General features: G+C 47.2%; 3 protein-coding genes across 5 annotated transcripts in view; 1 reads left to right on the top strand and 2 right to left on the bottom strand.

Annotated features, from left to right (window-relative positions):
• YBX3 (Y-box binding protein 3) overlaps positions 1-3,398 on the top strand; it is a 66,920-nt gene extending 63,522 nt beyond the window's left edge. For both annotated transcript variants that reach the window (XM_065572083.1, XM_065572090.1), the window contains one exon: positions 975-3,398. The gene's annotated coding sequence lies outside the window, so the exon portion shown is untranslated. The remainder of the gene's footprint in view (positions 1-974) is intronic.
• A 1,523-nt stretch (positions 3,399-4,921) lies between these two features.
• Positions 4,922-11,839, bottom strand: SYCE3 (synaptonemal complex central element protein 3). 2 transcript variants are annotated; one of them, XM_065572104.1, is made up of 3 exons: positions 11,656-11,839; positions 8,335-8,443; positions 4,922-5,688 (listed from the first exon to the last, which is right to left on the bottom strand). In XM_065572104.1, exons 1-3 carry the CDS (start codon positions 11,830-11,832, stop codon positions 5,519-5,521), a joined length of 456 nt encoding a protein of 151 aa, XP_065428176.1. In that variant the 5' UTR covers positions 11,833-11,839; the 3' UTR covers positions 4,922-5,518. The 2 variants fall into 2 exon arrangements, with proteins under 2 accessions (XP_065428176.1, XP_005295781.2); XM_005295724.4 differs by having other exon boundaries at positions 11,259-11,777.
• Positions 11,840-14,926: 3,087 nt separating this feature from the next.
• LOC135976460 (myb/SANT-like DNA-binding domain-containing protein 1) lies at positions 14,927-17,550 on the bottom strand. Its single transcript, XM_065572097.1, has 2 exons — positions 16,646-17,550; positions 14,927-15,651 (listed from the first exon to the last, which is right to left on the bottom strand). The coding sequence occupies exons 1-2, from the start codon at positions 17,220-17,222 to the stop codon at positions 15,176-15,178; spliced, it is 1,053 nt and encodes a 350-aa protein (XP_065428169.1). The 5' UTR covers positions 17,223-17,550; the 3' UTR covers positions 14,927-15,175.
• Between the last annotated feature and the right edge of the window lie 1,883 nt (positions 17,551-19,433).

The raw sequence follows: 19,433 nt of genomic DNA, 5'->3' as shown, positions 1-19,433 counted from the left end.
CAGTGGCCAATGCCAGGTGCTTCAGAGGGAATGAACAGAACAGCCAATCATCAAGTGATTCATCCCCTGTCACCCACTCCCAGCTTCTGGCAAACAGAGGCTAGGGACATGCAGAACATGGTGTTGGAGCCCTGCCCACCCTGGCTAATAGCCATTGATGGACCTATACTCCATGAACTTATCTAGGTCTTTTTTGAACCCTGTTATAGTTTTGGCCTTCACAACATTCCCTGGCAAAGAGTTCCAGTGGTTGACTGTGAAGAAATATTTTCTTTTGTTTTAAATCTGCTGCCTGTTCATTTCATTGGGTGACCCCAGGTTTTTGTGGTATGTAACGGAGTAAATATTTCCTTATTCAATTTTTCCACACCATTCATGATTTTATAGACCTCTATCATAGTCCCCCTTAGTCATCTCTTTTCCAAGCTGAAAAGTCCCAGTCTTTTTAATCTCTCCTCAAACAGAAGCTGTTACATACCCTAATCATTTCTGTTGCCCTTCTGTGTACCTTTTTCCAAATCCAATATATCTTTTTTGAGATGGGGTGACCAAATCTGCATACAGTATTCAATATGTGGGCGTACCATGGATTTATATAGCAGCAATATGATATTTACTGTCTTATTTATCCCTTTCCTAATGATTCCCAATGTTCTGTTAACTTTTTTGATTGTCACTGCACATTGAGCAGATGTTTTCAGAGAACTATCCACAATGACTCCCAGATCTCTTTCTTGACGGGTAACACCTAATTTAGACCTCATTATTTTATATGTATAGTTGGGATTATATTTTGCAATGTGCATTACTTCACGTTTATCAACATTGAATTTCACCTGCTATTGTGTTGCCCAGCCACTCAGTTTTGTGAGATCCTTTTGCAACTCTTTGCAGTCAGCTTTGGACTTAATTATCTTGAGTAATTTTGTATCATTTGCAAATTTTGCCACCTCACTGTTTACTTCTTTTTCCAGATCATTTACGAATATGTTGAACAGTACTGGTCCCAGTACAGACCCCTGGGGGATGCCACTATTTACTTCTCTCCATTCTCACCATTTATTTCTACCCTTTGTTTCCTATCTTTTAACTGGAGTGCCTGGCACAACTTTCAGGATCATCCAACTATCCTTAATTTAATTTAATTTAATTTAATTTAATTTAAGGACAAGTCTTTTGTTAACTTAATCACCCTGCCTCTGTTTATAAACAAACTCCCTGCCCAAAAGGCAGAAGCTGGGAGCAGCACAGGACTCATCACATATTACACTCAAGCTCTGTTGCAGTTGAGAGCTCCCTCTGGGGCTAGGGCATGTGTTGTGAGCAGACCTCAGGTACAAAACTCACACCGGAGGGGGGCTAGAGCCCTCCCATCCCCCCAAATGGTGCACCGACTGCTGTGGCGAAATGATTTTGTGAAAACTGGCCACTTCATTTAGGTGCCTAAATGGAAACTGAGCTATTTTGAAAATCTGTACCCAATTGTGCATGCTGAACACTTACAAATCTGGACATAAGGTCAGACAGGAAATAGAAGAGACACAGATTCCAAAATATTCCTAAACTTGTAGCTAAATTCAGAGGTGAAAAGTCCAGGCCAACAACGCTAAAAACTAAAATCCTCTATTTATACATATGTAACCCTTCTGCCCATCTGAGTTGGCAGCAACAAGGGCCGGGTTCAGTATCCAGGGGTTCTGTTTCAATAACGCAATGCAAAACCGGCTTGAGCCCCCATCCAGTGACAATTACATACCACCCCCTGGGCGCCTCTAAGAGAGGATACTTCCCCTCTTGCAAGCACGGAGTCTGAATGTAGTAGAAAATGTTTAATAACATGAGGTAAACAACATCAACATTAAATTGGGAAAACACTACAAACAGGATTCATAACACAAATCATGAGCAAAAGACCCACCCCCAAAGTCCAACACCTCAAAAGTCTCTTGAGTCCAGCAACCCAAGAATCACCCAAAAGTCTCTGTCCCTGGTCAGTACAGCCCCAGAGTTCAAAAGTTTATCTGCAGATTCTTCCCCGCCCCCCAGCCTGGGTGGAAATAGGGGGGGAGAAAGGGGCATGCAGGGTATTAAGGGGCATCTTACGTGGTCCGAGGCCAACTGCCCCGCCTCTCCATGGGGTTCTGCTGCAGTCTTCACCATGAGCCGCTCCGCTCCTCCAGTTATCCTGTGGGCCGCGCCAACCGTCCTGCAAACGGCTCTGCTCTGTTCCACTCGTCATCCTGTGTGCCGCACCAACTGTCACGCAAACTTCTCAGCTCCGCTCCACTCGCCATCCCGCGGGCCACGCCAACCATCCCGCAAACTGTTCTGCCAGCCACTTAGCAATAAATCTTTAGGCTCCCCCATTAGTTAATACAGCACTCACTGATTTCAGCTTGTAGTAGGGAAGCCCTAGTGCTGGTGCACCATTGGCCCAAAGTGAATTCAGCATAGCAGCCTGTAACTAGACTCTTAATAGAATCAAAATGAGCTCTGCTATTCCACAGTGGAAAGAGAAGGTGCAATTGGTGTTTCAGGCCCTCAAGAGGGGCCCATACCATCAGGTACAGATACCTGTCCCCAACCTCTCTCAATTCACTGAGTTTTGGAGCCCATGTCCCTTGTCTAGCGAGTGCTACTTAGGTGATGGTGAGACCCTCTGTCATAAAACAGTTTCATTGTCCTTGATTCACATAATCAGGGTAACAACACTTTATTCCTCCTGCCCCAATAACAGAGAAACTGGGGATCCCACAGCAGCCAAAGTGACCATTTTGGGCTGCCGTGGGCTCATGCTAGGCGGGGTGGGTGTGCCTGCACAAACAAGATTAGCCCCTGAAGTTCTTTTCCATACTCGCCATAATTCCCCACCAGATGTCAGGGTAGAGCTCATCCTGACTCTGCTTACACATAGAAGTGCTCAGACGCCATCCAATGGTCCAGGGACACCTACATCGAGCACATCACCGGCCACTGACAGTACCAGGAGGCGTGAGCCAGAGTGACATCATTCTCCCACTACGAGAAAGGGACCAAGTGACCTTCTCCGTTGGATCATATGAACTGGAACCATAAACTCCCTGAACATTAAATCTCACCAAATGAGGGTCAATGCATCCTCATCATCATATCCACTCATTATACTCTACAACTGAACATAGCCACTCTATGAACTTCATACCCTCATATCTCAATGCCTGTACTTTGACCCATCAACCTTTTACCCGCAATCGGGGATATTGCAGATTATGTATTCCTTATGCCACCGGATCTTAAACCAAACTTTGCACCCTCGATAATCTGTACGTTATTCCCTGATAACCAGAAATTTCTATGCTCAAACTCTGTTCACTATTTTTTTTTAACATCACCTTAATAAAATTTTTAAATAGTGCTAACTTGCTCCACTGCTCTGTCATTATGTTCCTACCTAGACCTGGAATGAAGACCGTTTCAAGGGGAAGGAAGGCAGTTAATTTGTGTGGCCTCCTGGCCAATATTGACAACACGGGAGATAGTTAACACTAACGCTGTTGGTTTTGGTGATGTAAACACTTGCTCCCTAAGATCAACAGGTAGGTCCAAAGAAAAATTCATTCTGAATATTAGGGAAATCTTTATGATGTTGAGATGGTTTAGATCAGAGGCGGGCAAGCTGCGGCTCGTGGGACCCTCTTGCCCGGCCCTTGAATTCCTGGCTGGGGAGGCTAGCCCCCGGCCTCTCTCCTGCTGTCTGCCCTCCCCCGCAGCCTCAGCTCGCCATGCCACCAGCGCTCTGGGCGGTGGGGCTGAGAGAGCCGCCAGCCTGCCCTGGTGCTCTAGACTGTGCGGTGGCATAGCTGGCTCTGGCCGGGTGGCGCGGCTGCCAGTTCTGGTGCTCTGAGCAGCATGGTAAGGGGGCAGGGAGTGTGGGGGTTGGATAAGGGGCAGAGGGTCTCGGGGCAGTCAGGGGACAGGGAGCAGGGGGTGGCTGGATGGGGCAGAGGTTCTGGGTTGGGAGTGGTCAGGGGATGGGGAACGGGGGGGTTGGATAGGCATAGGGGTCCCGGGGGGCTTGTCAGGGGGCGGGGGTGTGGATAGGGGTCGGGGCAGTCAGGGGATAGGGAGCGGGGGTGGTTGAATAGGGGCTGGGGCCCCAGGGGGGCAGTTAGGGGCAGGGGGTCCCGGGAGGGGGCAGTCAGGGGACAAGGAGGGTTGGATGGGTCAGGGGTTCTGAGGGGGGCAGTCAGGGAGCAGGAAGTGGGAGAGGGCGGATGGGGGCGGGGACCAGGCTGTTTGGGGAGGCACAGCCTTCCCTACCCAGCCCTCCATACAGTTTCGGAACCCCGATGTGGCCCTCAGGCCAAAAAGTTTGCCCACCCCTGGTTTAGATAATAATTTCTTCAATGGAAATGTGTGCAAGCCCCATCACCTAATATATTTACGATCATACCAGACAAACTGATAGGAATGTAAAATAGAAAAGAAGCTTGGCAAAGAGACTGACTGATTTCTGATAGTCCTAGAGAATGAAATCCCCTATCAGTGCAGCCTTTCACCAGTGCTAAAGCATTTATTTACTTGTTGGCTGCTGGTCACTAGGTGGTGCTGTTGGCTCACATGTTGACTACAGCTGAAAAAGGCATAATTTTTTTTAACCCGCTGTACTGCAGAATCCCATTGCAGCAGGAAACCAATGCATTTGAATATGGCTTATTTGGTTTCCTCTGCTCCAGAGGACCTGCCCCAGATTGTCAAGTGCAGAGTGCACCACAGTCTGCACCTTACAGAACATTTTCCACTATGGTAAGAAAATTGAAATAATTCAATACAGTCGCCATCAAGTACTATATAATTCTCACTGTAATAACACATACAACTTCTTTACAACAGAGAGAGGATTAAAACAGCTTTCTTTCTGGGACAATTTTGAGAAACAATCCCTAGAAAAGGTTAAAAAAGTCAAAGAAACACTATGAAATGTCTATGGATGTTTGAGCATAATAATGCAACTTTGCAACTATTAGCCCATCTACTCTGCAATCCCATATTGAACCATATTGGATCAATCTGGAATTGTATCTGTTCTTTCAACTGGAGAAATCACTCTTTGATTTTCTTGCTAAGGCCAGTTGCTAAAGCAAAATAACTGCTGTGTTCCATTGCAGAAGCATCTGCTTTTTAGAAGAGGGCAAACAGATCCCTAAATTTACAATTTGTAAATCAGATTGGGATCCTCCAGGAAGATATCAAAAAAAGATCAGTTGTATATATGATAAATATAATATAATTAATATAATTATAATACTATGCTTAAAATCATAGGATAAGAATAGATTAAAACAGAGACATAGTTAACTTTTTGTTTCAACAATACATGTATTTGGCAGAACAAATTTGTATATATAGCCACAACAATAATGCTTAATAAACTAGAAGATAATCCATTTGTAAGGCATCTGTAGATATTTTATGACTGAAAAAATTGAGTCTGAAATGATCTAACTGTTGCAATTTCACCAACCGATATGAGGACTGTTTATTCCTGTTTTTGTTCAGTGCCTTTAGTTTCCTTCAGCATCTCTTGCCAGTTCTTTTCCATCTCTTCTTTGCAGTTCAGGAATGCATCTTCCAGTCGCCTCATGGAGTTGGCCAAGTCTGGGTTGGTACGCATAACCACCATATCATATGCCATCCAGGTTGCCTGCACTGCAACAACCCAACCAACAGATATTAGAAATTCAGCAATGTTGGGATGGCAGATGGCAGGGAAATAATTGATATTCAGGGAAACAGTAGTGGGAATGAATGGGTACCAGTTCTAATCCTTGGCTGAGTGTTCCTACTATGTAATAAACTGAGCAGGGTGGGAAGTGATTTTTTCTGTTCACAGAAAAATCTGCAATTTTGGATTTTTTTCCATTACAAAATAGAGTGAAAACTAAACAAAAAATGAAATTTCTCATGAAACGCAATTAAAATTTTTTGTCAATCAAAATGTTTTGTTCCAACTTTGATTTTTTTCATTTTACATTATGTCAAATTTAAAACACTGAAATGAAATGTCATTTCAAAATGGAAAATCAAACCATTCTGTTCTGAAAAAGCTGAAATATAATGTTTCAACCTTACCAAAACACTTTTTCAAATTTTCTTTTGAAACAAAATTTCATTGAAATTGACAGTTTCTACGTTTTGCTTTTGATGAATTGGTATTTTTTGACAGAAAAAGTTCAGTTGGAAAATTCTAATTAGCTCTAATAATAGCCAAAGAGCACACTCAGCTCAGTGCTTACAAGTAACCCTGGAGTAACAAATCACTTTGCACAATCCCATCTTTCCTAATCAGTCCCACAATATCAAACCAATGTGAACAGCTCCAAGTATCTAGGCAGCCTACACTAACAAACTACTGTTAAGCATCAGAGGGCTAACTGTGTTAGTCTGTATCCACAAAAACAAGGAGGAGTCTGGTGGCACATTAAAGACTAACAAATTTATTTGGGCATAAGCTTTTGTGGGTAAAAAGCCCACTTCTTTAGATGAATGGAGTGAAAATTACAGATGCAGTATAATAATGCCTGCATCTGTAATTTTCACTCCATGCATCTGAAAAAGTGGGTTTTTTACCCATGAAAGCTTATGCTCAAATAAATTTGTTAAACTACTGTTAGCAATCCTCTGATAATCAGTTAAGCATTCCCCATTAATACCATAGTAAATCGGTACAAACTGCCCATTACCTCACAAGCAGTCCTACAATGAGAAACAATTCACACCCACCAGTGCTCATGAGCATATCAATAAAACTTGATAGCTACTTTTATACAGACTCTCAAAATTTTATGGAGTTAAAATGTTGGAACCACTAGCAGCATTTCTACACTAATGTTCCTAGCTACTACTGGTGCTGCAGCAGTAAGAAAATTGAAGGAAACTTCTAGTGTAGACAAGACCTTGGAATCTGGTGTTGATAGTCATGTTAACAAATCTGAAATTTACTTTCCACAAATATTCTTTAAAACCCACTTAAAATTTTATGATTCTGTAAACATCCCTTTCAATAAATTCATTCACTGGAATATCTGTAGAAAATGGGCACAATGGATACAAACATATTATGAGCAAATTTGATATAAATGTAAATAAATATTTGCTGAAAGATTTTTTTATTTTATTTTTTGCAGTATTTCTCCAGCTCTAGTAGTCAGTGGAGTTTGAGGACTGGGGGTGGGGAAATGTGTGATCTTGCTTTTTTGTAGATGTGAAGGTAAGAAGCAGTATCTGTGCACACTGAAAAATTAATATATGTGATTTAGGGAAGCTACGCAATAACTAAGAAAATAGCATATGCAGTCCTGTGCTCAGTAACAACCCTGTGATAACAAATCATCATTTGCATAAGTGACTCTATTTACAAACCATGTGACCTTACAATAAAGACACATGCACAGGCATATTGGTGGAGGAAATCACCCCATATTTCACTTTAGAGTATCTTAGATGAGTTGAAAGAGTGATTTTCTGCTGAGACAAGCTCAGCTCTAAGTCTGGTCCTTGATTGGGTGGCACCTCTGCTCATTGGTTATGTCCATTCTAGTGCATGATAAGTAATTTAACACTTAAACTACTAGCATTTTCCAGAATTGACAATGTAAGCATAGATGAGCACTTTATCTATGATGAGTGGCTAAGATGCTTTAGCTTGCATTGTTTGAAGAGGAGAAGGCTACAGGGAAATCTTAGAAGGGAATCATAAAAATGTGTGGAAAGATTTATCTAAACCCCTTCCCATTATGCATACAAAATTGAGATTAAATTAATCTTTTATTTTCCCAGTTGGATAATTAATGTTTGTCATTCTCTGATCCTGGAGGTACCAGTTCTTCCAAACTGAATCTATGTTTATGTTCTAATTATGTTTTTAAGCTCTGTAAATTCCTTTGTATTATTTTCTGCTCTCACTACCGACTCCTCCCACTTTAGTATTATCTTTGAATTTCATTTATGAGCTAAGCTCAGAAATGCCTTCCAGATTATTAATTATGTTAAATATGACCAGTCTGTTTCTGCAGACATTTATACCACTGTCTGTAGTAACTAAGGATTTCACGTACTGATGTTCTCCACCAGACACATCCCTCAGTTTAATACATTGTGGTCATTAGTAGAACTCAATCTCATTAACAGATTAGTAGATCTCAATCTTTCTCCTCTTATATTTCTGCTACACAGAGAAGTTTGAAGTCTACTCTCCTCTACTCTTGCATGTTTACTATTATTATTTCTATGCACTGCTGTAATGCCTTCATCCTCTAGCAGCAAATCTATATCCTCCCCAGAAAAAAGCCACACCTGATAGTTTCTCCATTTCTTCCAGAAGTTTTTCTAAATCCCTGTTCAGGTCCTCCAGCATTTTTACCATGTTGTCATAGTTTCTTTCCCGAGGTTCAGATTTGGCCATCTACAAGAAAAGCAAGAGTGGGTCAATTAGGAGGAGTGGGGAATAAGGAAATAAAACTTTCTCATAATAAGGGGAAAGTAACATTTTAAATTGTATCTCTAATAAGATATGTAAAATTAAATACATTAATATCCTAGATTCACTTGCTAAATTCATTTAGAGCCTGTATGATGCAGTGTAGCTCTTGTGTGTTGCCTAGCACTTTCAATTCACTTTCAAATCAATAGAAGTTTTGGACACAAATATCAACAGCCTGCCAGCTCAATCCCATGCTCTTTGTGAACTTTATAGGTCACTGTACTAAATCAGACTATTAGCAGATCGTTTCTAATCTTCTGCTATCCTGGACTGGTTCTTCATCCACCTGCTTTGGCAGTTCCCAATACCTGATGCTTCACTGAAAGATGTAAAATCTCCCCCAATACACTAAAACCAAATTTGAGTGTCAAAAGTTAGGCACTTATATATCATATCTGGGCACCAACATAAATAGCCTGATTTTTAGAGATGCTGAGCCTCCACAATTCACTGACCTTAGCAGAAGCTGTAAGAGCTCAACACCTGAAAATCAGGCGACTTGTTTAGGTGCTGAAATACAGATCTAGATACCTAACTTCAGGCAATCAGGTTCCAAAATGTTAGTACTAGCCAATTGTGACCCCAGGGACTATTGTGAAAAGTTCTAGGGGGTGAGCAGGTGAGCCCAAAACATTGAACTAATTATATGTTGCTCTGATGTTAAGAGTTGTGTGTTTTGGTGGTGGGTTTTTTTTTCTGGTAATTTCTGAGTTACATTTGGTGGGCATATTTTTCTAGCTTCTATTTTGAATAAATATTGTCAATAAGGAAGACAATTTTCCCCATGGGATTTAAAAGTGTTTTAAGGAAAAGGTAAGATTTCCAGCCTAAACCTAGACACCCCGATGCTTAAGGCAGCCAGGCCACCACATGCAAATTTCATGAGGAAGCTTGGATATTGAGAGATTCTTTGTCTCAAAGCCCTGCTTGTAACAGAACACACACCCTCTTGTCTGTTCCACAATATGAGGTGCTGTTTGCATTCATTCACCATCTTACACCACTTTTAAGACACAGGAAGCTGTAAAGCATTGGGCCCCAATCCTGCAAAGGGAGCCAGACCCTGGTGTTTGAGCAGAGCACCCCTGACATAGAGCCATAGACTATCAGGGTTGGAAGGGACCTCAAGAGGTCATCTAGTCCAATCCCCTGCTCAAAGCAGGACCAATCCCCAACTAAATCATCCCAGACAGGGCTTTGTCAAGCCGGGCCTTAAAAACCTCTAAGGAAGAAGATTCCACCACCTCCCTAGGTAACCCATTCCAGTGCTTCACCACCCTCCTCGTGAAATATCCAACCTAAACCTCCCCCACTGCAACCTGAGACCATTACTCCTTGTCCCGTCATCTGGTACCACTGAGAACAGTCTAGATCCATCCTCTTTGGAACCCCCTTTGAGGTAGTTGAAAGCAGCTATCAAATCACCCCTCGTTCTTCTCTTCTGCAGACTAAACAATCCCAGTTCTCTCAGCCTCTCCTCATAAGTCATGTGCTCCAGCCCCCTAGTCATTTTTGCTACCCTCTGCTGGACTCTTTCTAATTTTTCCACATCCTTCTTGTAGTGCGGGACCCAAAACAGGACACAGTACTCCAGCTGAGACCTCACCAATGTCGAATAGGGGTGAATGATGACACCCCTCAATCTGCTGGCAATGCCCCTACTTATACAGCCCAAAATGCCATTAGCCTTCTTGGCAACAAGAGCACACTGTTGACTCATATCCAGCTTCTGGACCACTGTAACCCCTAGGTCCTTTTCTGCAGAACTGCTGCCTAGCCGTTCGGTCCCTAGTCTGTAGCAGTGCATGGGATTCTTCCGTCCTAAGTGCACTTGTCCTTGTTGAACGTCATCAGATTTCTTTTGAACCAATCCTCTAATTTGTCTAGGTCCCTCTGTGTCCTATCCCTACCCTCCAGCATATCTACCATTCCTCCCAGTTTAGTGTCATCTGCAAATTTACTGAGGGTGCAGTCCACACCCTTCTCCAGATCATTAATGAAGATGCTGAACAAAACTGGCCCAGGACCGACCCCTGGGGCCAGGGCCGGCTTCAGCAGGTGCAGAGCCCCACACTGGGACGCGAATTGTCTTGCGCTCCCCCGCATTGGATCCCTCCCCAAATCCCCGCCCCTTCCCTGCCCCATTGGATCCCTCCCCAAATCCCCACCCTGGCCCCGCCTCTTCCCCAATCACACCGCATTCCTCCTCCTCACCCCTCCCTCCCAGGTTTGTGCTGACCAGCTGCATGGCGGCGCAAGCGCTGGAGGGAGAGGAGAGAAGCAGGACGTGGCTTTTTTTTTTTTCTGCTCTGCCGGCAGCCCTGGACGTTGCGGGGCCCTCTTAGGCGCAGGGCCCTATTCCGGGGACTCAGCCGAATCGGCTTAAAGCCGGCCCTGCCTGGGGCACTTCGCTTGATACCGGCTGCCAACTAGAGATGGAGCCATTGATCACTACCCATTGAGCCCAACGATCGAACCAGCTTTCTATCCACCTTGTACTCCATTCATCCAGCCCATACTTCTTTAACTTTAACTGTGGGAGACCGTATCAAAAGCTTTGCTAAAGTCAAGGAATAACATCCACTGCTTTCCCCTCATCCACAGAGCCAGTTATCTCACATCACACACATGTGCAATACAACAGGGGACGGATCTTTAAGGTCAAATTGGCAACAGGGGGACACAATTCTTTATTTGTCCACAGATGTACAGAGCCCATTCAGAAAAGGGCCAATACCTTGGGCGTCGCCTTCAGCCGCCGCCCCCAGCAGCTCTTTAGCCCCACCCGCAGCTCTGTGCCCAGGGCAGGGTCTCTGCGGCGCTGCCCGCTCTGTCCCCGCAACGGGGGGTCCCGCTAACCCCCTGCCCCAGGCTCTGCCCGGGGCATGGGGCTCATTGATCCTAAACACCCGCCGCCCGCATCCCTGCCCCCGAAGACAGAGCCTCCCCCCGCCGGTCCCTATCACCCCTCCCCGGCAGATTCTCCAGCGGGCCCCGGGACCGCCGCCTCCGCCTGCAGCGAGGTGTTTTATAGCCCAGTTTAAACGGCCGCGAGCGTCTCTCCCTCCCTCTTTCCCGCCCAAACCAACTGTCTTCTTCACCCCTCCCCCTCGCGGAGCGCGCGCCGCTCAGACCAATGCGGCTTCTCCGCGCGCCCCAGAAAAGCAGCTTTGTGCCAACTCGCGCGCCTGTCTCCAGCCCACTCCACGCGCTTTCTGCCGTGTCACGTGTCTGCTGCCTCGAACTGAGGAAAAGGAAAATAAAACAGGTGGGCGAGACCGGGAAACTAAAAACTGATGTCCCCTATTCATCGTCTTCTCTTCTCTCCTCTCAAATCGGTCTCCTCACGTGCTCCGTCGTACAATAAAATGTATGTTTCACGGTTTAGAGGGAATGAAAAACAGGATGGGGAGGGGAAATGCTGGGAAGCTGGGTTAATAACTAGGGCATTGAGGCGCATTAAATCGGGCTGGGGTTTGCGCTGGCTTGACACTCATGTGCCACATTAATTTAAACTAAAGGTTTATTTTTTTTCTTTAATATCTAGTTAGCTGGACCAGACAGGCAAGACCCCGACCCCTCCTCCCAACCCCAAAGGGGTAGATGGAAGCAGTCTCCCACGAAGGACTGTACATGTGTTTTTTACACTGAGAGTCTCAGGAGCTATAAAAACGTTCCCTGGTCCGTCACACCGCACCATATCAGTCCCTTGGCCCATTTCATCTCAGTAGCAATCTATCCTTTCAGTGTCATACCTCATGCCCCATACGAGGCTATCAAGCCACTGGTGCATTTAGTGTGGCATCTGACTTTACTGTATCAGATCAAACCATTGGTCTATTTGGTACTTCTCGCCATGCTGTATCTACCTAACTATTAATCCAGATAAGCTTGTGTCCTGACTCTTGCTATACCACATGATCAAATCGCTGGTCCATTTAGTTGTCTCTCACCTCCTACTTATCACTGGAAACAGTTGGGAAACTGAAAAGCCTGAGATGTTCCTCTTCAATGACACCACATTTCCTGTTTCTTGCTCCCATTCTACACACATGCCTGGTTTCCTGCTCCCTTTAAAAACAAGTGACACTGAATAATTTTAAAATTTTAATTGTTTTAAATTAAAAGAATAATCCATCTCTAATTTTAAGTGAATACTGACAAGAGGGTGGTTAGAGGCTTAAGGAATCAATACCTATTTTCCCTGCATGCTGTCTGGAAAAGACACATCTCTCTACTCTCTGTACAATTTAGGGTATGTCTACACTACGAGAGTAGTTCGATTTTACTTAAATCGAATTTTTGGAATCGATATTGCAAAGTCGAACGTGTGTGTCCACACTAAGGACAGTAATTCGACTTTGTGAGTCCACAGTAACGGGGAAAGCGTCGACATTGGAAGCGGTGCACTGTGGGCAGCTATCCCACAGTTCCCGCAGTCCCCGCTGCCCATTGGAATTCTGGGTGGAGCCGCCAATGCCTTCTGGGTAAAAAAAATGCGTCGAGGGTGCTTTTGGGTAACTGTCGTCATCCGTCCATCACTCCCGCCCTCCCTCCCTGAAAGCGCCGGCGGGAAATCAGTTCGCGCACTTTTCTAGTCAGTGACAGCGTGGACGCCACAGCACTGCGAGCATGGAGCCCGCTGCGACCATCGCTGCAGTTGTGGCCGTTCGCAACGCCTCGCAGCTTATCATCCACCTTTCCCTGAGGCAGATGCAGATAAGTCAGGCGAGGAGGCTACGGCACCGCGGTGAGGGCCTGAAGTCTGAGAGTAGCACAGACCTCTCAGAAAGCATGGGACCCAGCGCCGGGGACATCACGGTGGCAATGGGTCATGTTGATGCCGTGGAACGGCGATTCTGGGCCCGGGAAACAAGCACTGAGTGGTGGGACCGCATAGTGCTGCAGGTCTGGGATGAATCCCAGTGGCTGTGAAACTTTCGCATGCGGAAGGGAACTTTCCTTGAACTTTGTGAGTTGCTGTCCCCTGCCCTGAAGCGCAATGACACCCGGATGCAAGCAGCCCTGACTGTCCAGAAGTGAGTGGCCATAGCCCTCTGGAAGCTTGCAACGCCAGACAGCTACCGGTCAGTCGCGAACCACTTTGGCGTGGGCAAATCTACCGTGGGGGTTGTTGTGATGCAAGTAGCCAAGGCAATCGTTGATGTACTGCTGTCAAAGGTAGTGACCCTGGGAAACGTGGAGGCGATCATAGATGGCTTCGCAGCGATGGGATTCCCAAACTGCGGTGGGGCCATAGATGGAACTCACATCCCTATCCTGGCACCGGACCACCAGGCCAGCCAGTACATTAACAGAAAGGGCTACTTTTCCATGGTGCTGCAAGCACTGGTGGACCACAGGGGACGTTTTACGAACATCTACGTCGGATGGCCGGGCAAGGTTCATGACGCTCGTGTTTTCAGGAACTCTGGTCTGTTTAGACGGCTGCAGCAAGGTATTTACTTCCCGGACCACAAAATAACTGTTGGGGACGTGGAGATGCCTATAGTCATCCTCGGGGACCCAGCCTACCCGCTAATGCCCTGGCTCATGAAGCCCTATACTGGTGCCCTGGACAGTGAAAAAGAACACTTCAACTACCGGCTGAGCAAGTGCAGAATGGTGGTGGAGTGTGCTTTTGGCCGTCTCAAGGGGAGATGGAGAAGCTTACTGACTCGCTGTGATCTCAGCGAAACCAATATCCCCATTGTTATAGCAGCTTGCTGTGTGCTCCACAATCTCTGTGAGAGCAAGGGGGAGACCTTTATGGCGGGGTGGGAGGTTGAGGCAAATAGCCTGGCTTCTGATTACGCCCAGCCAGACAGCCGGGCGATTAGAAGAGACCAGCGGGAAGCGCTGTGCATCCGGGAGGCTTTGAAAGCTAGGTTCCTGACTGAACAGGTTAACCTGTGACTTTTAAGTTAGTGTACAGAGAAGCTGAACCTGCCCCCGTTTCTTTACCCAGTTAATGTTGACTATCCTCTCCAGTTACATACCCCCTTCACCCCCTTCCAACACACGTTTAGAAATAAAATCACTTCTACTTTGTTAATGAACACCGTTGTCTTTATTACTGTTTTCGCGGGAATGTTTTAAAACTGGGACGCAGACTGTGGTGGGGAGTGGGTGTAGTGTACTGACGCAAATGAAGCTTCTAAACTCCAGGATTGACAGGCTCCGCTGTGGTGGACTTGTTGTTTCAACGGAGCCTGTCACCCCTCCTGATCGGGACTGTGTGTATGGGGGGGCGATGTGACTTTGTGGCAGGGGGAGGACGGTTACAGATCCCCTGCTGCATGGCTCTGTGATCCAGGATAAGGACCGCCGCTTAAGATCTGTAACTGCCCTCCCCCGCCACAAAGTCACAGAGCAACCCATCCCCCACCACAGAACATGAAAACCACCTCCCAGACTGACCAGGGTAACTAGTCACTGCACTGTGTATGTGCCCTGCTGCTCGACCTGCCCCCGCCTATGTACCCTGCCAAAGGTGACTGTCCTGTCCAATTACCAACCCCCTTCCCCCCTCCTCCAAAAGAACATGATGGAAACAGTAATTAACAGAAACTTATTTTTTATTAGCAACTACACATGGAACTGGGAGGTGAAACTTGGACAGGGGCTTGTGTGAGGCGGGAAGGAAAGAACTTGTCAAATTTTGGGGAATGAGAGCCCTCTACTACTAGAGCTCTCTGCAGGGGTGGAGTGAGAGTTAGCACGGACTCTGCCGCCCCTCCTTCTTTGCACTTTCGGTGAGGGGGGTATGGGACTTGGTGGCGGGGGAGGGCGGTTACAGATAGACTGCAGCGGGGCTCTGTCCTCCTGCCTCCGTTCCTGCAGAACATCCACAAGGCGCCGGAGCGTGTCCGTTTGCTCCCTCAGTAGTCCAAGCAGCGTTTGAGTCGCCTGCTGGCCTTCCTGCCGCCACCTCTCCTCCCGATCCATGTTTGCTTGGTGCATTTGGGACAAGTTCTCCCGCCACTGGGTCTGCTGTGCTGCCTGGGCTCGGGAGCAGGCCATAAGCTCCGAGAACATGTCCTCCCGTGTCCTCTTCTTCCTACGCCTAATCTGCACTAGCCTCTGGGAGTGTGATGCCAGGCTAGGTTGTGAGACAGTCGCAGATGTGGCTGTGGGAATGGGAAAAAGGGAGTGAATTCCTCAGAAAGATAAATGTAGTTGTGAACAAAGAACATAGTCTTTCTCTGTGAACAAGACCATGCACAGCACCTATCACATGCGCACTCAGCACAAGGTCGAATTCTCGGCCTTCGCATTCAGTGCCTGGGGTCTTGCACAGCAGATTTGAGAAGCGGGGCAGGACACCGGAATTTCTGTAGCAGGCAGACATGGTAAGCCGTAGACTTGTGGCAGCTTAAAACTTTAATATTAGCACTGGCCTCATTTCACATTGAAAGCAATGTCAGTCCCTGCTGCCAGCAATCCGGCAAGCAGGAACTCTGCCCCTGTCCCACCCCCTCGCGGCTGTCCCCGGGAACGATCCCTGTAGGCTGCCCCTCTCCCGCCTCCACCGCGTGGCCGCAAACCAGCGGTTACAGTTCTGTAAAGGAACGGGCAAGCAGTCCCAACAGTAACATTCCCCTACCTAATTCAAAGCAGGTCACCATGAGCGACATCACCCTCATGAGGATCTCAGACAGCGAGAAAGAAAGAATGCTTCGGGAAAGCCTCCAAAGACCAGGGCCGTATGCCGCCCTGCTGTGCAGAGCAATGATCCCTGAGTACTTGATTGTCTCGTGGCGCGGCAACGTGTCATACTACGGAGGACCCAATAAGGCCGCTCTCCCCAGGAACCTGATGCAACGGTTTTCCAATTACCTCCAGGAGAGCTTCCTCGAGATGTCCCAGGAGGATTTCTGCTCTATCCCCGGACATATAGACCGCATTTTACTCTAGCTGCACTGGCAGTGACTAAACAGTAGAGCGGCTTGGGCAGAACAATCATGCTAAACAGGACATTGTTAGATTTTTTTTCAATAGTTGCACTGCCCAGGACTGAAATGTTAAGCGCCTAGGGCAAACTAATCATGAGAAACCCATTGTTGTTATTGTTAATATTCCTGTTCTGTTAAAAATAAATGTTTAGATGTTTAAAACACTTACTGGCTGATCCTTCCCCAGATTCTGTGTCCGGGTTAATGGCTGGGGACGGTTGGTAGGGGATCTCAGTAAGGGTGATGAAGAGATCCTGGCTGTCGGGGAAATCAGCGTTGTAAGCGCTGTCGACTGCCTCGTCCTCCTCATCTCCTTCCTCATCTTCCCCGTCCGCTAACATGTCCGAGGAACCGGACGTGGACAATATCCCATCCTCAGAGTCCACGGTCAGTGGTGGGGTAGTGGTGGCGGCCGCACCTAGGATGGAATGCAGTGCCTCGTAGAAACGGGATGTCTGGGGATGGGATCCGGAGCGTCCGTTTGCCTCTTTGGTCTTCTGGTAGCCTTGTCTCAGCTCCTTGATTTTCACGCGGCACTGCGTTGCATCCCGGCTGTATCCTCTCTCTGCCATGTCTTTAGAGATCTTCTCGTAGATCTTTGCATTCCGTTTCTTGGAGCGCAGCTCGGAAAGCACGGACTCATCGCCCCACACAGCGATCAGATCCAAGACTTCCCGATCAGTCCATGCTGGGGCCCTCTTTCTATTCTGAGATTGCACGGCCATCACTGCTGGAGAGCTCTGCATCGTTGCCAGTGCTGCTGAACTCGCCACGATGTCCAGACAGGAAATGAGATTCAAACTGCCCAGACAGGAAAAGGAATTCAAATTCAAATTTTCCCGGGGCTTTTCCTGTGTGGCTGGTCAGAGCATCCGAGCGCGGACTGCTGTCCAGAGCGTCAACAGAGTGGTGCACTGTGGGATAGCTCCCGGAGCTATTAGCGTCGATTTCCATCCACACCTAGCCTAATTCGACATGGCCATGTCGAATTTAGCGCTACTCCCCTCGTCGGGGAGGAGTACAGAAGTCGAATTAAAGAGACCTCTATGTCGAACTAAATAGCTTCGCGGTGTGGACGGGTGCAGGGTTAATTCGATGTAATGGCGCTAACTTCGACATAAACGCCTAGTGTAGACCAGGCCTTAGTTCATGTCACTTTCATGGCTGAGGCTGCTGCAGCACCACAACTTGGGGCATTGATAACTTTGGTTGCACCAAAAGTCCTGTGATTTTGGAAATCACCGGCAACCCAGAGAACCTAAGAAACATGGGCGGTGAGCAAAGCTTCCCCTGGAAGAGGCTAGCTCCCTGTCCCACCCCTTCTGCTTGTGGCCCCGCCTCTTCTGCCTGTGACCCCACCCACACTCCACCCCAGGCCCCGTCCCCTCCTCCACTTCTGCTTGGCCCCCTCCCCGTTTGGCCCCCCCGTCGCTGCCACTTGCCACGTTCCCCCTTCCCCACCCAGTAAGGTCCCCACTGCTCGCCGCATCCCTCCTCTACTTCACACCTCCTTCCCCCACCGCCCACAGGGACGCGGCGAGTGTCAGGCAGGGGGACCTCACGGGGGGTGGTGGAAGAGAGGAGGGATGCGGGGCGGTGTGGGCCTCGCAGGGGAGGAGCAGGGAGCAGAGTGGAGGAGAGGAAGGACTCAGCCAGGCAGTGGCGGGCGGTGGGGGCCTCGGGGAAGGGGCGGAGCAGGGACGGAAAGAGGCAGAGAGCAGGCGGGGCCACCACAGCTTAGCCTCCCCAGGCCTATTATACCCACTGTCTAGTCTAAGAAATCTCTGAAAAGCTAAGTCTCAGGCCAAAAATTTGAGATTAAGTAGGTGTACATCTAGTTTGTCTCTCCATCTGCCTTACAGAATTGGACCAATCTATTCCCATATCAGAAATGTTTGTAGGGTTAGGACTTCAGATCTTAGGACACTGTCTCCATCCTTCTCTTGACCCAAGAAAGCAAGAGACTGGGACTAGGATTTGAATCAGAAACCCTACACCTATGTCCTGGAGGCTGCTGGATTTATGTGTATGTGTGTTTTTATGAAACTGATATTTGATCTGGTCTTGTCATGGATGTTTAATGCAGTATGAGTACAAATTAGGTGGCAAACAACACTTGCTTATCTAATAATTATTCCTTTCCAGAGAAGTACAGGTGTGGGTTTGTCAACAGGTCCAGCTAGGTTTTGGCTTTCCTATAGACTTCCCATTGAGAGCTGCAAACACTATGAACATGAATGACAGAGAACAGCCTTGTCAAAACAAAGTATTCATAGGAACATAACAAACAGAGAAGAAAAGGATTAAAACAACAACAGGCCTAGACACTTAGGGGTAGGTTCATAGGAGGGACTTAGGCATTGTAGCAAGCAGCTTTGCAATGCCTAATTTTTAGATACCATGTGGAATTCACAGCTTGAGTTAGAGGCCCAGGCTTCTTATATAATCAATGGGGATAGTTAGGTAGGGACAGTTCTAAGGGCTGGTGAGCAGGGTGGTCATCCTGGATGCCAGCTTCCAGGGCGCACCATATTGCTTTGTTGCTCAGCTTTTTTTTGCTCTGCTCTGATTGGCTGGCTTTCCCCCTTGGACTGCTCAGCTAGGGGAGCGGGGAGACAGGGTGCTCTCAAAAACATTTCACACTGGCTGGCAACATGGATAGGACTGCTCCTGGAGCTAAGCACGTAAGAGATGGATTCACAAAAGCCAGCAAGTTGAGTGGGTAGCTGCCAAATATAGCCAGGTGGAAATGTAAAGCAGGGTGTATGTGGCCTAAGCTCTGCCCACTCAAAAAGACTTAGGCACTTAACTCCAGACCATAGTGAGGTGCTTTCTTCCACTGGGGATTCACAGCTGTGAACCATCTCCTGGAGTTAAGTTCTTAAGCCAGGCCTGTCCTTTCTCAAGAAAAAATGAGGAGGTGGTGCCACCTCTCTTGTACAGAGTATCCCAATTGT

This window comes from Chrysemys picta, chromosome 1 (genome assembly GCF_011386835.1).
Source record: "Chrysemys picta bellii isolate R12L10 chromosome 1, ASM1138683v2, whole genome shotgun sequence".
Lineage (NCBI taxonomy): Eukaryota > Metazoa > Chordata > Testudines > Emydidae > Chrysemys > Chrysemys picta.
This window is presented reverse-complemented; position numbering and strand designations above follow the sequence as displayed.

Bases quoted from the DNA above. Each gene is read 5' to 3' on its own strand.
- SYCE3 (XM_065572104.1), bottom strand. From the start codon at position 11,832: ATGAATAGGGGACATCAGTTTTTAGTTTCCCGGTCTCGCCCACCTGTT. The intron at 8,444-11,655 runs GTCTGAGCGGCG...CTTTTCTTGTAG, and splicing joins CGCGCGGAGAAGCCGCATTG to ATGGCCAAATCTGAACCTCG. The intron at 5,689-8,334 runs GTGTGGCTTTTT...GGGTTGTTGCAG, and splicing joins AGAAATGGAGAAACTATCAG to TGCAGGCAACCTGGATGGCA.
- LOC135976460 (XM_065572097.1), bottom strand. From the start codon at position 17,222: ATGCAGAGCTCTCCAGCAGTGATGGCCGTGCAATCTCAGAATAGAAAG. The intron at 15,652-16,645 runs GTAAGTGTTTTA...CCATTCCCACAG, and splicing joins ATCTGGGGAAGGATCAGCCA to CCACATCTGCGACTGTCTCA.